At 39.1% G+C, this 23,519-nt stretch overlaps 1 protein-coding gene across 3 annotated transcripts in view; it reads right to left on the bottom strand.

Annotated features, from left to right (window-relative positions):
* Nucleotides 1-6,557: 6,557 nt before the first annotated feature.
* The window catches only part of LOC135201634 (beta-mannosidase-like), a 103,406-nt gene continuing 86,444 nt past the window's right edge, over nt 6,558-23,519 (bottom strand). For all 3 annotated transcript variants that reach the window (XM_064230702.1, XM_064230701.1, XM_064230703.1), the window contains 7 exons: nt 18,063-18,162; nt 17,372-17,549; nt 16,996-17,143; nt 9,337-9,425; nt 8,056-8,175; nt 7,097-7,309; nt 6,558-6,916 (listed from right to left, as the gene is read on the bottom strand). In XM_064230702.1, coding sequence (XP_064086772.1) covers nt 6,587-6,916; nt 7,097-7,309; nt 8,056-8,175; nt 9,337-9,425; nt 16,996-17,143; nt 17,372-17,549; nt 18,063-18,162 — 1,178 coding nt within the window. In that variant the 3' untranslated portion in view covers nt 6,558-6,586. The remainder of the gene's footprint in view (nt 6,917-7,096; nt 7,310-8,055; nt 8,176-9,336; nt 9,426-16,995; nt 17,144-17,371; nt 17,550-18,062; nt 18,163-23,519) is intronic.

Genomic DNA, 23,519 nt, shown 5'->3' with positions numbered 1-23,519 from the left:
TTTCCGCCAATATATTTACCATATTATATGAACACAGACTGTGTCTGCAGTTATTTATGTGTATATATATATATGTCTGTAAGAAAACACAACTCGGCTTTGCAACTGAAAAGTGTTTTAATAATTTACTTTATGCGAATTACACCGCTAATATTCGAAATAGGATATTGTTATTATTGTTGAATGTAAGCTGCCTTTTCGGGGTGGCGAATGGAACAGCCAGACGTAAATTCCATTAAACAGATGCTAAACCTAATTACGTCATATCGTATCTGGCTAAAACGCACTTTATAAAAATTAAAAGTATATACTGATATACTTATGCGTAATGAAGTAACATTTAGCTCAGTAGCAGAGTAGGTGTGGTCCAATACAGTTGACATCTTGCCATTGTGAACAGCGAGAGAAGCAATTTTCCCACCACTGTGTCTGGCTGTTCCATTCGCCACCCCCAAAAAGGCAGCTTGCATTCAACAATAATAACAATATCCTATTTCGGATATTAACGGTGTAATTCGCATACAGTAAATTATAAAAACACTTTTCAGTTGCAAATGTACACCCAGATATCCTTTTATTTACCTAAAACTTACATATAGCGTAACTATTTAAAGCCCGGGACGCAGTGATACCATGCATAAACACCACAGGCGGATGGACAGATGAAAAAACAAAAAACAAAACAAGAGTATAAATATCTGTCAGCAGCCTCCTTTATAACCCATGTTTACCTAATAGAAATTATGTTTACCTGTAATAAACGTCCCTACGGGCTGCTCTAGGAGCAAGAGCCCGTGCTGGCACAAGGCCAGCTTAATCTGAAACAACAACAACATAATAATCATTCACAGAGCTTGAAGCGAAGCACATTTAATCAAAATAGTGAAAGAAGCCAGGAAGAGCCTCTCAACGACATTGGCAAGAGAAATCTATGCAGAGACCGTGAAATATCAATTTGATATCCATGACTACGTCCTCGGCGAGAATTATCGCTATCTCCACGACGATTATTAGTGGTTAACTATTTAGTTGGCAATTATCTTTTTCTACTACATAACAACCTTCCTTTCCCCTCCGTTTTTCGGCCGCCTCACGTCTAACGACCAAATTCTTCACCTTTAACTCAAACTACCGCTTAAGCTGTTGCTAACTTTTGTTGTGCGGTTTCTAAAACTGATAATTTTTTGTTTTTCTATCATAGGTCTCTACCACTAACGATCGGTGTTTTTTTTTTTTTTCCTATCCTCGAGTAATGTAATATGGTACTTCAACTCTATAAAGTCATACCATTTTCTTTTCCGTTTTTCTACTACGATAACTTTTTCTATTTCCTTACTGGCTATCTCTGACTCGCTACCGTCGATCTTTTTCTCCTACTGATGGGTACCTTAGGTTTTAAAGGGGTTTGTAGCCTTTCCTATCACCTTTGAAAACCATATAATTTCTCTTGCATATTCCATTGATATCATAATAAAGGCTCACTTCATATCCTTAAAACTCACTTTGGTGATTCTAAGCTCTCATTCTGTGGAAAAGTAGACTATGGCAGTTGACATTTTCCTATGTTATTTTACTAACAAGAATTTAAAGTAATAGTATTTATTCGGCCGACTGTAATTAAACCGTAATTTACCTTTGAAGACAACAGAACGGTACAAGGGGTGCGAATTACCGATGTACAGAGTTCAAGGGTAAATAACAGATTAGTTACAGGTGACCGGCAAAACATTACCTTAAACTCGTGTAAAGTAAGTAAAATAACATAGGAAAACGTCAACTGCCACAGTCTACTTCGACTGACCAATCTTCGAAGTTTTGGTTCGGGGCCAATAAACGTAAACAAACCGCCATATTTGAATTCTGGTAGGGGGTATGGGATAAGTAACCAGCAGGGAGTGTAACATATAGGTTATGATACTAACCTAACCTAGAAGAAAGTGTTACCTGACCAAGGGGGGGGGGGGGGCGTCTGCCCGCCCCGTATCCCCCCTTAAAGGATTGCAAGCTTAGAAGTGTAACATAGGTAAGGAGTCAGTGACTGAAACAAAAGCTCTCCCCTAAAACATGGCACACGCATAGGATTCAGCAGTAGTAATAGGTGGATTTTGGCTATGTAACGGCTCCATTATCGGTTTTTTTCAACTTGCATTTCGTGTTTCAAATGTCATAAATAAGAGGAAATAACACAATAACAGGCAAAACCTTCCCCAAAGTGTTTTACCCCACCTATAACCCCACATTCCCATCAGTCCCCCTTACCGTAGGATAGAGTTCAAGGAGGTAAATTACAGGTTAATTACAGCTGGCCGAAAAAATATTACTTTAAATTCTTGTTCAGGAGGTAAAATTCTATAGAAAAATGTCAACTGCCACAGTCTAGTTTGCAGCGGTATAAGGGCTTAGATCTACCTTCTCCTTTCCACCTGCAAAATATTCATATGACCTACGGGCTGCTCTATGAGCAAGAGCCCGTGCTGGCATAAAGCCAGCTTAATCTCAAATAATAAACATCAGTGCCCAGTTACCAGTCTCTCTCCCTTGTCGTCACAACTGGTGACCTCCCAGATTGGACAGCGACAAAGAGGTTTTGGCTCAGTCATTAATGGGCTTATTCGGTGGCTCACCTTCAGAGACCTTTAGCGGACTTAATACGACACCACAGTGTAGGTTTCTGAAAGTTCCTCTCCGTGGTTGAACCAACACCATTAATGGCGCTCATTTCGAGTTGCGGTGTGTGAGACAAGCCATGAGGATGGGTAGCTGGGTGCTGGTCAGCCACCACACAGAAGCAGGCGACGGTCCAAACGCATCCACATCAACGTTGTGGGTTTCCTTGCCTCAATCAGGGGATGCCATATAACTTTTTGGCCCGCCAAACACTGCTGCCGCCCCTACGGGCCTCCTTGGCTCCTCCCCCAATGCCACTGCCGCACCTGTGAGTCTCCAGGCAACCTCCTGACGCCGGTGCCGCACCCAGTGACCTGCTCTGCCCGCCCGACATCGCTGCCTCTGGGCCTCCTTGACCCCTTCCTGGGGGCTCGCTTGGCCAGCCCGACGTCGCTGCTGCACCTGTGGACCTGCCAGCGTCGTTGAGAAGCTTTTTCTTGCTCCCTTAACTGTTTTGATCAAAAGGTCGTTTAGCTCCCTGAAGGTGATAAGGACATTTCTGTCATATCTTACGTCGTCCTCCATTGAGAAACACCACCGACTGTTTCCTGGTTTGCTTTTCTTCATTTGTACGTTGGTTCTCTTTGGGTTCCTGCTTCACCTGCTTCAACACGTAAAACAGGAACAACTGGCGGTGTAGGGGTTGGGGGAATAATCTCAGAGGTTGGGCAATTTCCAAAGGGGTTGGAGGAGGTTGGGGAGTAGGAATGTGGTGGTAAGGAGAATGTGAGGAATTAGGAATATAGTGCCGGGGTTGAGGGGGTTGGGAAAAGAAAGGTTGAGTGGTTTTAGGCGCAGGAGGCAGATTCGTCCTTTGGTCTAATCTGGAGTTGGTTGGAGGTCTTCTGGGCGGCAATGGCGGTCGCTGTCGAGGTCTTGCAGGTGGAGGAGGGATGCCCTTCATCTTCCAAATCTTGTCAAGTCTGGCAGGACATCCCTCAAACCAAGCAAGATGTTGCTGCTTACAGTTGGGGCATCAGGCAACAGTGTGGCCTTTTGCCTTGTATTTCGTTAGGCACACTTCAGTCTCGTGTTGCAGGCTGCATATCCCGCATATGGGGTGGGACGGGCACTCGTTCTTATGATGCCCAAACCTCTGACACTTGAACCATTTTAATGGTTCAGGTATGAAGCCTTCGGTTTGGTAAGTGCCGAGGACCCCAAGGCTGACCCTGGACGGTATTTGTCCTTTGAAGGTGGGTTTAATCTTCATAGTTTCTTCACCATTCTTTGCTGTGCATCTCTTGGCAATCATGATGTTGGGCACTTTGAGGATTCGATCGATGGTGACGTATTTGGGGACTTTGTATATCATCCTCTTGGTGATTTTTAAAGCAGGGTCGAGTAGGACACACAAGCTGTCGTTCTTAAGCAGTTCAGCCGACTTTTAGATCTTTTGGAATTATGGCAAACTCTCCCCTCAGGTTCGTTTTGGCTGTGAGATTTACTCCGGGGTACTTCTTGAGGGCCGACACTACTGCATATGACGTCTGCCCTTCGTTGGTGATGAGATGACATCTCTGAACTTTGGTAGTGCCGGGAATTTTGCGTGATTGGTCGTGTTTGGTGCCGATGTTGTGGGGAGCTGGTTGTTGGTATTGTTGTAGGGTGCCGGAGTCTTCTTTTGTTTCTTTTTCTTTCGGACTGTTGTGAAGCCTTGGCCATTGTCGGGGGGGAGGGTCCTCCTTAGGGATACCAGGTGAGAGGAGTCTCTTGGAAGCCATCGTCGATGTGACAATTTAACGCAAAGCACAAAAAGTCTTAACAAATAACGTGATAATTATTACACAAGACCTGATATTTCTTTGTCTTTTAATCGTCTTTAGTTTTATTTTATGCCATAGTACTTCAAAATGATTGTTTTAATTTTTGTCCATCACCCTTTTTCTAATAACCCTGAAAAAATTAGAGATGATTCGAAACTAAATATTACAAAAGATTTCCACTTTACTTTCAACCCTTGCCCTTTCATTCAACAAAAGATAATGACAAAAATAGCTGAATTACGGGACGGTTTGCAACCCTATCTGTGGCAGTTCAAATTATCAAACCTTTTTTTCATCAACACCAAAGTTGCATCAAATGTATGGTGATCAGAATATTGTTGGGATGCACATATCTTAACGTCATTTATTTGCATATGACTTTATTTTATCCTGGAGAGCTCCGCAAGTTTACCATTATTGGTCATTAACCAATGATGTGTATTCAACATTTTCTCAACTCAACCAGTGTTTGATTGATTATTTAGGATGGTCTCCATGGTGTTCTTACGACATAGACAGTTTTTAGTTTAATTCAGGAGTAATATTGTCCTCTGATGGTTATTGCAATATTGAAATTACACTATTACTTTTTATTAATGACAGCGTACCTAAATGGAAACATTAAATGACAACGACTGTCAGTTGACAACTGTCTTGTCTCTTCCTATGTGAGCAGCCAAATGCTGCACCTCATGGCATTCCAAGTTTGGTAGCTCGCACCCCAATTGAGACACCAATCTGTCCATGATAAGAAATTGCAGTATGAGAAGTGGACAGTCTCTTTTATGAGGTTTCTGCAAATGGCCCTTCTCCTCCAGAACTTCAGCAACCTGAGTCAGAGTGGCTACTCTACTTCGGGAGATTATCACACAAATTATTGAATGTAATCAAGTTTCATATCAATATCCAAGTAGATCGGCCAGACGGTTAGTTGACGTATTTTTGCTGCCTCTACGCAGTGATGTCACAGGTCCAATGCGCCCATCATTATCTCTCACTCTCGCATTTTAAAAAGTTCACTACTATTGTGAGCCCTTAACAGAGGACATTTTCATAAAAGCTCTTAAGAGCCTCGATAAAATTCACTGTATCATTGTATTATTAAAGCTGGTAAGACGTATTGTTTCTTACCTGTGCTAACTGCAACCTCTGTTCTTTTGTATTACAACATTACTGTGGAAAAATCTTCAGAGGTTATTGACATTTTATCAGTTCGATTTGCATCAGTCGTCATAGTAAATATAATACAGCAATGAAAAATTCTCCATGTCGTGTCTCTGGAAAGCTTGACCAATTTTGAGGCTTATGAACATTTTTATAACAATCTCTGTCAATTATTCTTATATTGATTAATGATATCTAGTTATAATTTATTATAAAAAAAGTCATTTACTCTTGGAAACGAAATGTTGAAAAATTTGACATCCAAGCAAATAATCTTAGAACACAAGAAATTGCGTAACTTAAAATTAAAAGGGCGCAGATGGTATGGTTCTCGAGTGAAGTCTCAGGCAGTGTAAGGCAAGGAAGGTTATAACTAAAAGTTACATTAGGTTAGCTTGGTTTGGTAGGTGCTCTAAGTGGCAGGTCGTCATGAAATACTGCACTTCCTATCCCAAAAATGAAACTTGATACAGAGTCTAATGAATCAATCAAGGCATAACATTCAGAGTACTGAAATGTAATTGCCATACAACAAGCAGTTTCTTGTGTAACATGATCATTTAACAAAAACCTCTGTTGAGCTAAAACGGAATTTCTGACAGACAGTGAAACACCTGCCTTCATTTTTCATTCTCATGCAGAGGGGAAAGGTTATTAATCAAGCCGTCATTGTTTGGCTGAGGTTTGAAGGAAAAACAGCGAGTTTCAATCCACAGGAAGCCAACAAAGACCCACCTTATAAAGGAAGGAGGGTTATAAGAATTCGGAATTTTGGGAACTTAAGCAGGACAGAATCGTAAAACACTGTGGAATAAAGATATCAACAAACCAAGCAATCACTAGACTGGAAATTTCCATAAAGGCATACGTTGTCAAAACCTGCATTTCAAAAACATATAAATGTCCTTCCTCTAAAATACTCTAATACAGCATACTCAGGTAAAAATGCAAAGCCAGGTAGTCTTATGACCAGTTTACTGCAAAATGCATTATACAACAATAAAATTTCTGATGTCGTTGGGATGCAGTGCTCCCTCCATCGCAGCCTCCCTGTCAGCTCTAGCAATGGATTCGTCCGTGTAAGTATCGGTCAGTGATGTAACTTGGATGGACTGCTGTAGTAATTCCGTTGTTGTACTACCTTGAGCATAGAATTCAATGCTGACCTCCTCCGTGACCATCAGGAATCCGTTGTCAGAAAAGAAGCCAGGATCATCAACTTCCACCCAGACGAAGAGAGCGACTTGGTTGGATGACAATGTGACGATGAATGTGTTGTTGCTAATGGTAGTGAGATACGGACCAGATATTGAATGAACCTGTCATTAAAGAAAAGATAACTGCAATAATGATGGTGATTATTATTATCATCAATTACTAAATTTCAATTTTCGTAAAACCGGTTCCCAAATAACTGCAAGATGATGATGATGATGGTGAAGTGAATAGCTTTGTTTAATGAATGTCAAAATTTAAATTACAGTATTAATAAACCTTACTTCCACACTGGCTTTCTGAAGAAGAGCATCTTTAGGCTCTCCCAGGAGTTGGAAGTTTGTACTTAGAGTCTCTCCCTCTCCGTGCCCTGCAGAGGCGTCTGCAACTACAAAGCATACATCTACTTCATCTTGAAGTCCTGAATGGCAGTGCTCCGTTAGTTTCAGGTCATCCCAGAGGTTGTAGCGGGCAACCACATTTGCTTCCATAGCTACCTGCAGGAGAATACGAGTTTTTTGTACGAATTCAGAACTATCATAGGATTGATTTCATTTCAAAAGTGTGGTGCTCGGTAAATTTAGGTTTATTGAACAAGGTATTCACACATTTCGATGGAAGTATAACTGCTACCTTTATTAATTCTACCATACCACTCCATTTGGAAATTTAACAAAAGAGAAGAATGTTAATCAAATTCTAGTTTGTAATGTAGATGACATACAGTACTGTACTGTACTTTGAATTAAATGACTTGGTTACAGACAGTCCCGGGTTACATTGGTCCCAGCATACGTCGTTCCGAGGTTACGTGCTCTTCATATATATTCATAAAAAATTATTTCCCTGGTTACAGAGCATGTTCTCGGTTTACATTGCCAGTCCGACGGAAGACTGGAACTTTAATAGGGCTCCAAAACGGCAGAATAGTCAAAATTTGGAGTTTTTTTTAATGAAAAGCTCAGTCAAAATGCAGGTTATGTCGTTTTCAAGACACTCGAAGGATTAAAGTAGATTTTCTTATGATTTTTGACGAGGTCATGGATTACACCATTTTTTGGCTTGCATTGCGCCATAACAACAGAACCCCCAACATAACCCGGGGGCTATGTGTACTGAATAACAAGTTCTTTAATTGTCTAGCTGAATGTAATTACTGACTGCTCATACACAACACATAATTGAATAACCCACATTAAATATTACTAGAAACACAAGGCCAAAATTAATTTTGTTGACTTACAGCATCAGCAGTAGCATTGAAGTAAGTGATCGGCTCCATTCGGTCATAACGATATAATACCACAGACAACATCATTCCGATGACAGATTCATAGGAATCATTGATAACGGCTACTTCAAGCTGAGGATGGAGAACAGTTTAGAAAAAATACCATTGACATTAACACTGGCAACCTGGTATATCTGGTGCTAGAGAGTAGATTATGCAACGTTACCTACTATCTCCCTTGTGAACCAATATACCATAGATGATACATTGTAATAAAACAAAACACTAATGAAAAAATATCACTGATCATTAAACATGAGCACTTATAAACTTTTGGGCATCTTTAAACTAAACCAATTTTATCTTCCGTTTCTCTTCTGTAACACAAACTTCATTTATCGCTCCATAATTCTTATTTGATGCAGTATTGTAAATGCTGATGAAGCTTGTTCAATCCGGCAGTTTTGCATCATGGTTGACTTCAGGTAGGTTTTATAAGGTCCGGTTTAGAAAACTCCTCACTGCCACAACCAATGTTACTGGAATTATGGCAAAAACCGTCAAAGTAGCCCTGAGGCTGTGATTTCTGTGAGTATATCTAAGGCTAGATATTGACAGCTCAAGTTCTGTCATTCTTGCAGATGGCAAATCAGCTTATTTCTTAATTTCCAGAGACTGCTCTTTACCTTCAAGAACAGCTTTATCTTTATAACAGAGAATCTTTGAAGTTCCTGACTGCTCTGTTACCTCACTATTTGACATTTTGGAATTTTTCTTGTACTTCGAATTATGAACCTTTATCCCCCTTTGGTCTGTGCCCCTTTCCTTGAGAACCCTCCACATTTATAGATTTCCATGTCATGTTACTGGCCTCAACTTTTAAACAACTGATGCAATTTAAATGGTTAAATCTTCTGGTTTAATTATCACACATAAGTTCTGTAATACAACGGCAGTGGATCTATCAACCATATTGGTCATGGTGAGTACTCAACTGACGATGGCTCACACGACCCACACCACAGCCCTCTCAGCATCTGTTTTCAGAGGTTTGCAAACCTTTGACAACTGCTTGAGTGCAAAATGGGAATTTTGGTGACCCTTTCTTCTTGGTGTCTTAGGTATTTCCCATATCTTTCAAATGACAAAACATGCCTCTAGCCACTATAAAAAGAATAAACTCATAAGTAATGCTTTTAATGTGAAAGGTACAATCTAGCTACTTTGGGGAAATAGAATTCTGTTTATAATTATAACATAACTGATACAACTGCAAAACTTCATACTACTTACATCATCTCCATCTAAGTAAAGGGAAACAAGTACTGGGGTGAAGAACTTCTTCACATAGTAATGCAGCATTTTCCATCGTCCTCCATACTCTGAAAAGGATAGAATTTGAAGAAAGAATATTGAACACATAAATATTGTCATAGTAATGCAGCATTTTCCATCGTCCTCCATACTCTGAAAAGGATAGAATTTGAAGAAAGAATATTGACACATACATATATATTGTCATAGTTGCAATGCTGGGGTTAATGCAAATTTACAAAAATCCAAAATTTTGGAATTCTCAAAATTATTTCCTGGTGTGCAACTAATGGCTGACTAAGAGCATGCAGACTATGAACATTAAAACCCCTTTTAGAATAACCAAAATAATTATGGAAGAGAGATCTGGTTGTTGCATTTGACAACGTTCTCGAGGGTGGTTACTTGTGAGAGAGAGTAAGTGAGAACATAGTTTGGTTGTTTGCAATTGTCGGGAGTGATTGGAAAAGTTTCAATGTTTTTTGTATGGTTGATATGTCGTGATTCATGTTTGTGTTGCTGTTAGGATCGTGTAGTATGTGTTTTATGTCTGTGGTTTTCCGAAAGAGAGAGAGAGAGAGAGAGAGAGAGAGAGGAGAGAGAGAGAGATAGTTAACGAGTGGTTTGCTTGTTGGGTGATCGTCTGGTTTTGGTAGTTTGTTGATGGTCAGTTGTTATTGGGTGTTTTTTTGTTTTGATAATGAGATTGTATAGTTGTTGTGCATGTGTATGTCCGGTTGTTGTTGAGCTGAAGAGTGTTTGTTGTACTTGAGCTTGTGTTTTTGATGTTTGTGTTGGTGTTCCTGGGTTGTTGTGTTGGTTTTGAGTTGTTGCATGATTTGTCGTGTTGTTTTCGAGTTGTTGGTATTTTTTTACGTAGTGATTGTTATGCTGTTGTTTTTTTTGAGTTCTTGTATGGTATTTTTTTTGAGTTCTTGTATGGTTTTGGTGCTTATCTGTCTTTGTGTATTGAATTGAGCGCTTGTTGTGACTCAACAACTGTATCCAGCGGACGGCACAGCGTTTCGCCCCGAGTGTCTCGAGTCTAAGGTGACTATATGTGTTTGTGTTTTGTGTGTTCTGTATCTCGTTAAGCCAATTGTCCTGCGTGTATTTAGTAACTTAAAGGGGGAAGGGTGGCTGCGGGACAATTTGTCATTCAGAACGATTAATGTAAATGTGGGAGATCTTGTTGCTTGCTTTTATTTTTTGCTTTTGATCCCCCCACATCATTAACCAAGAAAAGGACTGAATATAACACGTACTCTGTTCATAAATTAAAATAATTTCTAAAAGGGAAATCAGAAGGTATACAATTACAGGAGCATTAACTACTTCCGTGGCACTGATGACGTTATTTCTATTAATTACAATAGCAGTCAAAGTGCCACCACACTACAAGCAATCGCTTGTCCTACAGAAATAAAATATGCACCTAAGATTAAGGATCACGAACTAAATTAACAAAACACAATAGCACTATGCAGTGGAGCACTGTAAGCGAGCTTGAGAGTCACTGGCATACATGGATATGATTCCCTGATTTAGGCACTGTTGATCTACAAGGGCAGGCACACAACGGGGCAGTCTACACGAATCTGCAAAGTATTCCTGCATGAACTACTTGTAGTTGTATAAGCAAACGTTATAAAGCAAAATGTAAGACTTCTCAGGAAGTTTAATTATTCGATGTTATATGAAACTACTTTGAGCTTAAGCGTTATTTTAGAGTAGCAAAATTCTATCAATGTTATTGTTATATCACATGAATTACTTACTAGTCTCATGGGGAGATGGGAATGGAGATGGGAATCCAGGAATGAGACGTGATTTTCAGCGACTTGACAGGAAGTTCTTACTTTAACATCTGTTTGCCAAATTAAACTGGGACCATGTTACAATAGAAAAAGGGTTGACAGTCCCTTAGATGTCTTGACATCGGACAGCGGCCCACCCTGACGGGCATGACAGCTCATTTTTCATCCAGAAACTAATCCGAGGGAGAAGCATTTATAAGGGCTTTCGTCTTCGCTCGTTATAGCAATACAAATGGGAGAAAACTGCTATGTCAAAATACTCTCATGGGATCCCTTATCCGAACCCGACGCGGACGGGAAATTCTCAACAAGTTCAAAACAGGGAAATAGGTTACTCTACACTTCGATTCCTTCTTCATGTTTTGAATTTTCCTTTACTGGCCCAAATCTATTTCTCAAAATTTACGTTTGGCTGAAGAAGAGAAAAAACGAGAGGGGATCCAAAATGAATACTCATGATAATACACACACACACACACACACACACACACACACACACACACACACACACACACACACACACACATATATATATATAATGTGTGTGTGTGTTTATTATATAATATACACACGAATATACATAATGCACAAGTATTGTTTAATACTGAACTATACCTAGGTAATGCTCTTGGTAGCACTCAAGCAGAATTATAATTGGTAACCGCTTCTGTAGCAGCAGTATTTAAACTATGGCCTGGTTCAGAAACTACAATAGACTGGCTTTGACAGCCCGAACTGCACAGACGCACTTAATAATCATAATTCCCCCTTACATGTAAGTTAATTCCAAGGCAGAAAGAATTTGACATTAAATGATACCGGCTTAATAATATTCGTGAAAATAAAAAAAAAGTTCTGCATATATAAGTGACAAAAATTCATTTACGTATATATATTACAGTATATCCTCCACTTGGACACTTTCAACATATCCCACAGTTAACAGTAATTCCAAACAATATATTGCCTATTCTCTGGCAAATTAAGATTGAAGTTGAAATAATTTTCTGAAAATTCATCTTGTCTATAACATAATAATAATAATAATAATAATAATAATAATAATAATAATAATAATAATAATAATAATAATAATATTCATCATCATCATCATCATCATCATCATCATCATTATTCAACTAATAACTAACAGGACCTCATTGAAACTGGATGACAGAAAAAACGGGACTCTGATTGAGTCAAGAACACTTCTAAGAGACTTTCAAGTAAGGAAGACGTGTCAGTGTTAGATATAGTCCAGGTGCTGGGTATGGTTCTGTAAGAAAATTTGAGTATGGAGAATTTTACTTCAGAAATGTTTAGTAGGTGTCTTAGCAAGTGTTTATGACTTGGGTGGACATCTGCAATCTGATAGGTTTTCCGGTGGTGACGTCATCAAAGATGGCTTGATTGTGAAACTTGTCATATCTCTCTTAATACAGGCCCGATTTGGGTGAAACTTCAACTATTTTCACTAATCAGAACTTTACAAACTTAAAAGAAGAGGGAAAAGTGATGAAAATGTTTGCAAATACTAAAAAGTGTCTAATCCTTAGGTATTATTCTAAATTTTTTATGTCCAATTAATATGGTTTTTTTCCCGTGGGTTACTGAAATGAAATGAAGATATGGATGTCCTAAGATAGTTTAGTGTGTTAAAGGATGGTGCATCAGACTTCAAACCAGATGAAAAGCCATGTGTAATAAAAGTGATGGGAGTGTGTCAAGTACTGAAAATGGCGGAAGAAAAATCAGGGCAGCTGCAAAAATACGCAATGACATTGTTACTAACTGTTTAAAGGCCCATTAAGTGAGGCTGCTGTTTTCCTAATATTTAAGTAATGCCTGCTATATACACTACTGTCAAAAGAGGTCCCTTTTAAAGAGTCAAAATGATAAGGAAAAAATAGAATATGAAGATGAAGCAAGGAGACGATCACGATACCACAGTCCTCAAGCAAGTGTTACTTCCTATCTAGACCATTTATGCATTATCTGTAACCAGAAATCTCGTATGCAAATTTACCAGAAGTATAGAATAAGTGAGAGCCCAAGAGCTGAAGAGTCTTTGAAAGCCACTTTGTACTTACAAGATGATGTTTTCACTCGTATTTGTCACTTGCAAGATGTATCAAGTGTTTTTGGGACTGATTTACTGTGTCACGTCAGTTGTATATCTGGGTATTTACAGAAATACAAACGGAAACTTCAGTCAGATGGCAAAAGCACACCTCAAGTATCAAAAAAGGTAGTAGTGTTTTCTTTCATAGCTCCTTATATTAAATCTGGTCTTGATAAAGTTATGGATACACCCTCAGTTACATTAGAGACCAGATTCGCTGGTCCATGGGCTGGATGAGAGGAGTGGTATTAGGAGTGCAAGAACTGGACAGTGATGAATTTAAATTCGTCTAACCGCTGGTCTTCCAAGCCAGGAGGATGTGCAGGAGCATTGTCCATTACCAGGAGGCACTTGAGGGGTAACTGATTTTCGTCAAGGTATCTTTTCACACTTGGGCCAAACACTTCGTTTACCCACTGAACGAAAATTTGCCTCGTGACCCATGCCTTTTTATTGGCCTTCCACATCACAGGCAATTTATTCTTTACCACATTGTTTTTCTTAGACACTCTGGGAGTTTCAGAGTGATACACCAGTAAGGGCTCCACTTTGAAATCCCCACTGGCGTTCCCACAGACGAAGAGTGTCAGCCTATCCTTCATAAGCTTGTGCCCTGGCAATGAACTTTTCTCCTGCGTGAAGTAAGTCCATTTTGGCATTTTTTTTTACCAAAACAGACCCATCATAATAGAAAACCTGTGGGAGGAATCCTTCAGCCTCAAGATACTCATTGAATTCACCAACAAATTCTTTGGCGGCATGTTTATCTGAACTCGCAGCATACCATGCCATATGACACTATGGATGCCCGTATGCTTTCTGAATTTTTCAAACCAACCTCTGCTGGCCTTGAAATCACAAGAGCATCACTATACTCTGTTTTTTTCCATCTGTCCATCCGTCCATCCGCCTGTGGTGGTCGTGCATGGTAACACTGGATCCTGGGTTTTAAATAGCTACGCTATGCGTAAGTTTTAGTTAAATAAAAGGATATCTTGGTTTACATTTGCAACTGGAAAGTGTTTTAATAATTTACTGTATGCAACTTACACTTATAATATTCGAAAAAGGATGTTATTGAAAGCCTGGGACGCAGTGTTACCATGCGCAAACACCACAGGCGGATGGACATATGGAAAAAAACAGAGTATAGTTATTGTCATTTTCTTACTTAAATCAGCATGTAGCTCAAACACACTATCCCCCACTAACCATTTTTCATTGATGCACACTACAGAACCTTGTCCACATCTTCCACTAGTTGCGATCTGTGTTGTTAATGAAGCGACCCCTTTCGCAACATCAGCTGCCTTCATTTCATGTTTCTTTACTAGGACAGAGCTGATCGTCAACAACGACTTGCCGTACATCCTAGCGAGATCAACTATACATGCACCACTTTCATATTTTGGTACAAGTTCTTTCTTAAATTCAATCGTTTTCCAGGTCTTTTTAACCGAAAGGGTGGCACTTGAAGCTTTTAGTTTTCACAGCAAAATTAGCACAAAACACAACAAACATGTGTGGTGATGGGGACTACGAGCACGGATATGGTTGTTCAGTGAGAAACAAAGCCAGAATGGGTCACGAGAGAAGATGGGATGCTTTGTTTGGGTGCCTGATATATATGGGGCATCGTCACTCACTGGGCCCCAGATGGAGCATTTCCAAGTGTACAAAAACCGATGAACTGAGACAAAATTTAATTCAAAGTCTACGAAAACCAAAATGTACGAAAAGTGAGATGTATGAAAACAAAGTTTGACTGAATAAACAGGAGAAAACGCTGGGTACTGACTTGTCATTTTCATCCGTGGTATTGGTTCAAATATAAATATATATATGTCTATATATATATATATATATATATATATCTATATATATATATTTTATATTAATTTATATTTGAACCAATACCACAGGAAAAGGACAAGTCAGTACCCAGCGTTTTCTCCTGTTTATTCAGGCATCGTTGGGGACAAATGAAATATAGTTGGAAAGAAGGTTATAGGGTAAATAAAAAGATCAAGAATACTAGATGGTTAACTGTTAAAAGGGTGAAAATTAAACAGATAATCCAGGATAATCTTGGACCACGTGGTCACAAACTAAAACCATAGATTTAACCAAAAGATACGGAAGCTTAGCCATACAAAATCCAAAAACATGGATAAAACTGAATATATTAATTTTGTTGCTTATATTTATCAACGACATTTTTTAATTATGTAGGCATAGAGTTCAAACAAACCAAGACTTAAATGTAGAACACTTCCATTATTTGACTCAATGAAACAAGATTCAATGATATTCCTTTTAACTGTGTCGCTACATGGGGCCAAGGATCTTGCTTCACTCCAGTTAATAGGATGATCTAAATCTCCCATATGTACGAATATTACATTCGACATTTGGCCAGTCTCACAGAATATTGTTGTTGTTTAATTCGTTGTGAAAGTAATTTTCCAGTTTGTCTGTAATTATTTTATCACACTTTTTACAAGGAATTTCATATATGCAGCTAGAAACAACTTTGGAAGAATTTTTTTATTACTAAACTCTTAACATTGACTGAAAACAACATTTATGTTTTGAAAAGCTTTAAAATTCTAGGAATTTCTAAAAAGCTTTCATCATGCGGTAATCTGAGAATATAATGCTTACAAAATTCAAGCTTGTTCCAAAAGGTCCACAATAATATAACCGTTAAAATTCCGGGTAAAACTTTTTAGAAACTTTACAACAGTTTTTGAACCCTTTTCTGGGTTCATCTTCAGCCCAAATGAATAATAGTTTTTCAACCCTTTTCTTGGTTCATCTTCAGCTCAAACAAATAATAGTTTTTGAACCCTTTTCTGGGTTCATCTTCAGACCAAATGAATAATAGTTTTTGAACCCTTTTCTGGGTTCATCTTCAGCCCAAATGAATAATTTTTCTTACAATGTACTGTCGTAAACATAAAAATCAAAATACAAAATTGCTGAAGGTTGTTGACACCGGTAGTTAGCTCACAAATACGACAGTGCATTGTAAGAAAAATAATACATTTGGACTGAAGGTGAACCCAAAGAAGGGTTCGAAATCTAATAGAAAGTTTTTATAAAGTTTTACACGAAATTTTAACGTTTATATTACTGTAGACATTTTTGAATATTTTATGAATTGTTGTGATAGAGGGGTTTTCCCAAATTCAAGTTTGTCATTAGTTAAATAAAATGTTTTCCTGCCTCTTTTCCATGCTACGTCCTCAAAAGTCCTTGGGATTTAAGTTTCAAGGAAATATCAGTTTTAATCTCAGGGTCAATAAACTGCGGGGCTACATACCCGCTCTTGGGAACATCCCAGAAAAAACAGAGAATTTAACATTTTGATGGTGATTGGAATAATGTTAAATTCTCTGCTTTTTCTGGGATGTTCCTAAGGGTTCTGCGTGTCTGTGGCCCACAGTTTATTTACGCTGAGATTAAAACTATTTATGATATTGCTTTGAAACTTAAATACCGAAGGACGTTTGTAGATGTAGCATGGACATGAACTGGGAAAATATTTCATTTAATTAATGACAAACTTGAATTTAGTAAGCATAGCATTATCAATTTACCGCATGATGAAAGCTTTTTAGAAATTCCTAGAATTTTAAAGCTTTTCAACATAAATGTTGTTTTCAGTAATTTTAATGCTAAGTTTACTCATCTCACCGAGTGAGGCCCACGACGGTCCTTGCCAAATATCGTTGGTCTGCCAGTAGAGGGCCCCGCTGACGTACCCTTCCCCTTGGCTGTTGATGCTGCTCATGCCTCGTCTGTAAAACTCCGATTCTGTTTTCACAGCTACAGCCTGGTGGACCTGCAGAAAGGCTTTGACAGTTATGGAAGCATTTCATCTTCCTTGTCACAACAAAAAAGAATGATTCAATTGTATAAGACACTGAGGACATGCTAGAACTTTGCATAAATAGACCTAAGGACCTGTAAATCGGATGTGATTCAATGTCTCTTCTACTTGAAATCAGGTTTATATAATTTTTGGGTAGAATAGCTAAATAGAATATATACTGCTAAGTCATTGGCTTACTTGGCTGAGATACAGATAATCTCTGTAGGTTTTCTCCGTTCCATCAGCAGGAGGAAGATGCAAATGGAGACCTATCTGGAGGGCGAGCTCCTCCTGACCACCAGGATGGTGTTGGCGATGGTAAGAAAAAGAGGATGTGTGACTCCAGTCCTCCTCTGTGGTCACGTTTCTCATTGTGCTGTCAAGAGGAGAAGAAGGAAATGTTACCCTGGGATTTGGATTTACTAAGTCTAACATGAGTGGGAAAGTCTCAACCTATATGATTAACAGCACATTCATTCAGTCGTTATTTTCCTCAGCAATAAACTATTTTCCTCTCGGTTCTGTTGTCTTTGGACATTAGTTTGCTCCACATGGATATGACGTTTTTCGAATAATAATAATAATAATAATAATAATAATAATAATAATAATAATAATAATAATAATAATAACAATAATAATATTAATAATAATGATAATAATAATAATCATCATCATCATCATCAGGTAGTACACTGTCTATAAGCGGAGTGAAAAGTAATTTATCTCTATGACTATTTATGGGTGTTGTTAATTATAGTTCATGTCATCCCAAGCTAATAATAAGCGATAATTTACTGCCTACCAGAGTCAAGTGTGCATTCTGCATAGGCTGCCTAAGTAATGTTGTGAAATAAAAAATAAAAATAATATATTTTTGTATACTTACCGAAATGATGGCCAAGACTGATATCCATATTCAGAAGCAAATCTGGGCCGAGGGTAGATCTTCCAGTTCCAAGCGTTACTCAAGTAATTGTAGAAATGAACTGGAAATAAGACGATTTTAATGAAGTGGTCTATGGAACAGACCAGAACTAAATAAAAAAAAAAAAAAAAAACAGTGGGAGAAACAAAGAGGGGTCTTCGTATCAAGGGATGCAGAAGAACTGGCTCTCAAAGTCTGAAGTCAACATCCCAGTTTAATATCCTGGATAAACAGGAGAGAGATCGATTACAAGATTTATAAAGCAGGATCAATCATAGAAAAAATTGTTCTCGGATCCTTAGAGGCACTGATATTGTATGGATTCTATAAAGATATTTAGGATTTTCATAGTTTCATATACCTAGGTCTGAAGCTATTATTATTATTATTATTATTATTATTCAGTGGATGAAACCTATTCATATGGAACAAGCCATTGACTTGAAATTCAAGCTTCCAAAGAATATGGTATTCATTAGGAAGAAGATAGAGGGAGAATTGGGAAATACGGAAAGAAGAGATACCACTTATTAATAAAGAAAAAAAAACAAAAATAATCAGATAAAAATGTATTAAAATGTAAGTAGAACTATATTGGGGTAATAATGCATTGCATCTGCGCTTGAACTATTCAAGTTCCAACTGCGTGAAATCCTCTGGAAGGCTATCCCACAGTCCAACAGTGTGATGAATAAAGGACCTCTAGAACCAAAATGTTTGACAGTGAGGAACATTTACTGCATATTGGTGCTTCTGTTCTGCTAATCTGGTCGTTCATGGCAGATAAGGGGGATCAGGGATCAATTGTAAATGTGAGTATCTCTGTTGAAATACAACTTACGAAAAAGTGACAGATAAGAGACCATCTCTCGATGGTCAAAGTCATAACAGCTACTATTAGGAAACAAGCCTACCACCACAAACCTGTGGCAGTAAAGAAACACAGACTTGGTTTTTTCTTCTTTACTTAAAAAATGATATATATATAATGGATACAGACACACAACGATCCTTTGGTGGAGAGGTAATAATCTCCTACAGGGCTTGACTTCAACTAACCACACATACTCCCCACTCTCCAAGAGAACATCTTAAATAATCATTGACAATCAACAACAAGTAATATACAAACTCAACTAGTCATAAACGGTCATTTACACCTCTTCCTTAATAACCCACAACAACAGAAATACCTTTATACATAAACTGTCCAATTAAACCCAAACAGTAATTAACAGTTTCAAACAATAATTATACACTCCCCCCTGAATTACATTCACATATATTACAAACTCTAGCTCTTCTAACTCTTGTTGAATGTCTTGGAATCGCGTTGCACTCAGCAACAGTGCCTGAATCTTCCTCTTTCCCCTCATCTTCATGAACAGGAAGCTGTATAAGAAGCTCCTCATCCTCAGCATCAGTAGTTTCCTCACTCAATATCAATCCTTGTGAAGAGCATGAACGAAGATCTCTAACATGGCGTGGAACTCCATTGACTTCAACAGCTTGTTCTGACAAAACTCTCGTAACCTTGCCTCTTTCAAATTGCATATTGCATCGCATGTTGGATGGTTTTACCCACACCTCATCACCTGCTTTGTAGGGGCCACTCACTCCCACTTTGTTCATTGAGCATGGATCCACTCCTCGGACCCTCACAGGGTAAGAATACAGCATACTGACAGGGGCAGTCGTTGAGTCGCAGTCATCACGAGGCATCAAATTATACAGATATACAGCCTCTGCAATGCTGCAGCCTTTCCTTGCAGCAATGACTTTAACAGTTCGATGGCATCTCTCAGCTATACCATTTCCTGATGGAACATAAGCACATCTAAAATTAAGATGCACGCACACTTTTTTGCAAAGTCAGCAAATAGTTTGCTGCGAAAAAAAAAGCAGGGTCATTGTCAGTTAACAGTTCCTCCGGCGCTCCTCGTTCATAGAACACTGTCTCAAGTTGCCCGATGATGCTCTCACTGGTCTGAAAATGGAGCCGACGCCAGATGGCAAATCGAGATGGTCCACAATCAATGAGAGTAAGATACGGCCGTCCATCATAGTGAGTAATATCCATGCCAACTCTCTGCCACACTCTATCCACTTCCAGACTACCCTTCTGCCACTTCACTGGGGCCGGGTCTATTGACTGGCATGCCTCACAGCATTTGACAACAGCCTGTACTTGCCGCCTGGTAACTCCTGGATGGACTTTCTTCACAAAATAGAGAGTTCTTCTCACACCCGGGTGACCAGCAGCATGATGGATCTCCTTAATTCCATCACTAATGGCAGGGACAACAGAAGCACACACAAGTTTTGCATCTTGGTGACATGAACCAAGGTCCCTCAGCCAGCGCTGAGGTACACGTGTCAAACTGTCAGCTTTATTATTGGCAGAAGACACAAGTGTAATAGACAGCTGGAGGTCACACTCTTCTATCAATGACAAGACTATTCCTAGTCTTCTTCTGATGAGCATTTCACTTGCGGCCTTAGTCTTCAATCTGCTTTTTCCTAAAAGTCCATCTGAAATCCATCTATGCACAGTAGATGAGTCAGTCATTAATTCCACCTTTTGTATCTTCCAAGCCAGTGCAAGATTCAATTCCTTTAATGACTGCATCTAGCTCAGCCATATTGATGTGGCAAGAGTCGTCTTTCCGCAGCCAGCTGGCATCTTCCACAATGGAACCATTTACTTCCACTGCAACACCAAGCGCAAGAGAACTAGCATCCACCCAGATCTTGAATTTGTCACCGGTGACATTCCACTGCCCTCTCACAGGGTCATCCTTCTTAACCTTCTCCAGAAGTTCCTGCAAACACATTTTGATGTACTAATCATCATTAATGACGTCGTCCATCCTTCAGTGACTTTATTGACTCTTCTCTTGATGAATGCTACCGCCACTCGCAGCCATCCACAAACAGGGTAATGGCCTAACAGTCTACCACAGTATGAGAACACTGCTCGCCGAGTCAATTGTCTTGGTGCATCGCCCAGGTCATTGTCCCTTTTCCAAAAAAGACTCTCCTGCTCCCCCCAAACTCTCAGGCCCAATGCTCGAGCCCCTTCAGCAAGTCTTTGGTGTGGCTTACTTACTAGCCCAAAATTTCTAAGATGCTCCTCTACACGGCTGGCCTTAACAATATCTTCATTCACAAAGATGTCATCAATATAAGCTGATGTTCCTTTTCTTACAATTGGGTCCTGAAGGAGAACACAGTTTAAAACAGATTTCATTACCATCGGAGCAATATTCAAGCCAAACCCCAGTCGAGTCAGGCAATACCTCTGGCCTTTGAAATATACAGTCTGGTATGGCCACAGAGACTCATGGATTCTTATTTGCGGTAAGCTTTAGCCAAGTCTACTACAGATACATTCACTCCTTGCCTGCGCCACTCACGTAGTTTGTCTGAGCACACATCCGAGTCTGCTGAAATTCATCAATGTACGTATTCAGTTCTCTGAAGTCCAGTACAGGCCGCACCTTCTTTTTATTTTGCTGTACAACAGCCATGAGGGGAATAAGCCCCTTAGCTGGTCCATATTTATTCTCATCATAAGGAAGCAGCCAGCCATCATTCACCCATCTTTGTAGCTCTGATTCATACAGGTCCTTTGCCTCCTGAGGTACAGAATATGCCTTTACTCCATTCTCCAGGACGCCAGGCTCCTTGCCCTCAGACCATTTCCATGTAGCTGTCCAACATTTAATCACAGGATCATAAATTGCACTAAAATCACGCTCATCCACCCCCACCTTCACATCAGCAGCTGCAGAAAAAAGAGTGTCTTCCATTCCAAAACGTACACCACCCTGGGTATCGACAGTGACTCCTCCTAGAGCCCTCACACCATCCATGCCAAGAAGAAATTTAAAACCGAGGGGCATTAGAGTAGTTACACATACAGAAATGCTGGCAGTAGCTCCATTACTGAGCTGCAAGTGCACGACGCCCATTCCTTCACACACCCATTCTTGCCCACTCACAGTTATCATGCTAACTGCGCACTTGTTCCATGCCTTACAGCATGAGACATGAGCGATGCTTTGAGAACACCCAGTGTCTACTAACACGCAACACTGAAGACCCTCTACACTCAAAACAGTACTTGGCAGCACCTTACTCAGTGGGTTTAGGGAGAGGAGGCTGGCGCTGATGCCTCCTCTCCTTGCTCGTTTCCCGGACAAGCTGATGCAATGTGCCCCATTCCACCACACCGATAGCACTTTACCATTCTCCGAAATCGACCATTTACTCGGTTGCGAGCAAGACAGTTTCCACTGAAACAGAAGGAAGGTCATCTTTCAGAACCGCCCGTGCCCGAGCCAAAATCTGTTCCAGATCGAGGGCCTCCATGCGAGACCCAGCTCTCAACAGCTGACGAACTCTCTCTGGAAGTCCAGCTACAAAAGCACATGCAAGAGCTTTTTCAGAAATTCCTCCAAACAGGGATCCGAGTCGACGTAGCTCAGCTAAGTAGACATCCGGTGCCTCTCCACTGTGCAACTTCCTACTGACAAACTGTTCATAGGCTACATAGGGATCAACAGCAAACGCAGCCAACAATGCTTCTTTCACCTTGTCAACCTTCTTCCTATCTGCTGTGGGTAACTGTAAGTACACTGCAAAGGCACCACCAGTGTCTCACAATAGCTTCAGAAGAACACACTTTCCTTCATCACATACCATCGACATCCTAAGAGAGGACAGACCTGGAAACGTTTATTAATGCAAGACATGAAATTTATGTATAAATTGCTTGGTCTGTTATCATAATCAAAAAGTTCCCTTTACTGAAAGAACTATTATTCTTACAGTTTCGTATCTCCAATGTTAAACTTCCTTAATGAATAAACTATTCATGAATAAACTATTATTTTTAATCAGATTATTTTATCTCGTGCCTCAATTTGCTTAAGTGTCTGGTAAATGTATCCTAATAGTAGGTAAAAACCAAGGACCTGTTAAGTTCTAAGAAGTGATCTTCACTATTATCAGCTCTGAATTGGCGTGACAAATCTAAGTGATAAATGGCCTGGTCCTTATTCCCAAGGTAAAAGGGAAAATTTCAGAATGTGATAATATATATATATATATATATATATAATATATATATATATATATACATATATATAGATATATATCTATATATCTATATATATATATAATATCTATATATATATATATATATATATATATATATATATATATATATATATATACATATATATATATATATACATATATATATGTGTGTGTGTGTGTGTGTGTGTGTATACGTATGGCTGGTAAAAATGTTCTATTACAACAGAATTCCATCTAATAGAAGGAGCTCATAGAAATAACAAAATATAGAAAGTAAGTACTATATTTCAGGTAATGAATGAGGAAAGATACAGA

This window comes from Macrobrachium nipponense, chromosome 28, assembly GCF_015104395.2.
Source record: "Macrobrachium nipponense isolate FS-2020 chromosome 28, ASM1510439v2, whole genome shotgun sequence".
NCBI classification, from domain to species: Eukaryota; Metazoa; Arthropoda; class Malacostraca; order Decapoda; family Palaemonidae; genus Macrobrachium; species Macrobrachium nipponense.
The sequence above is the reverse complement of the archived record's forward strand: the minus strand, read 5'-3'. Positions and strand labels throughout refer to the sequence as shown.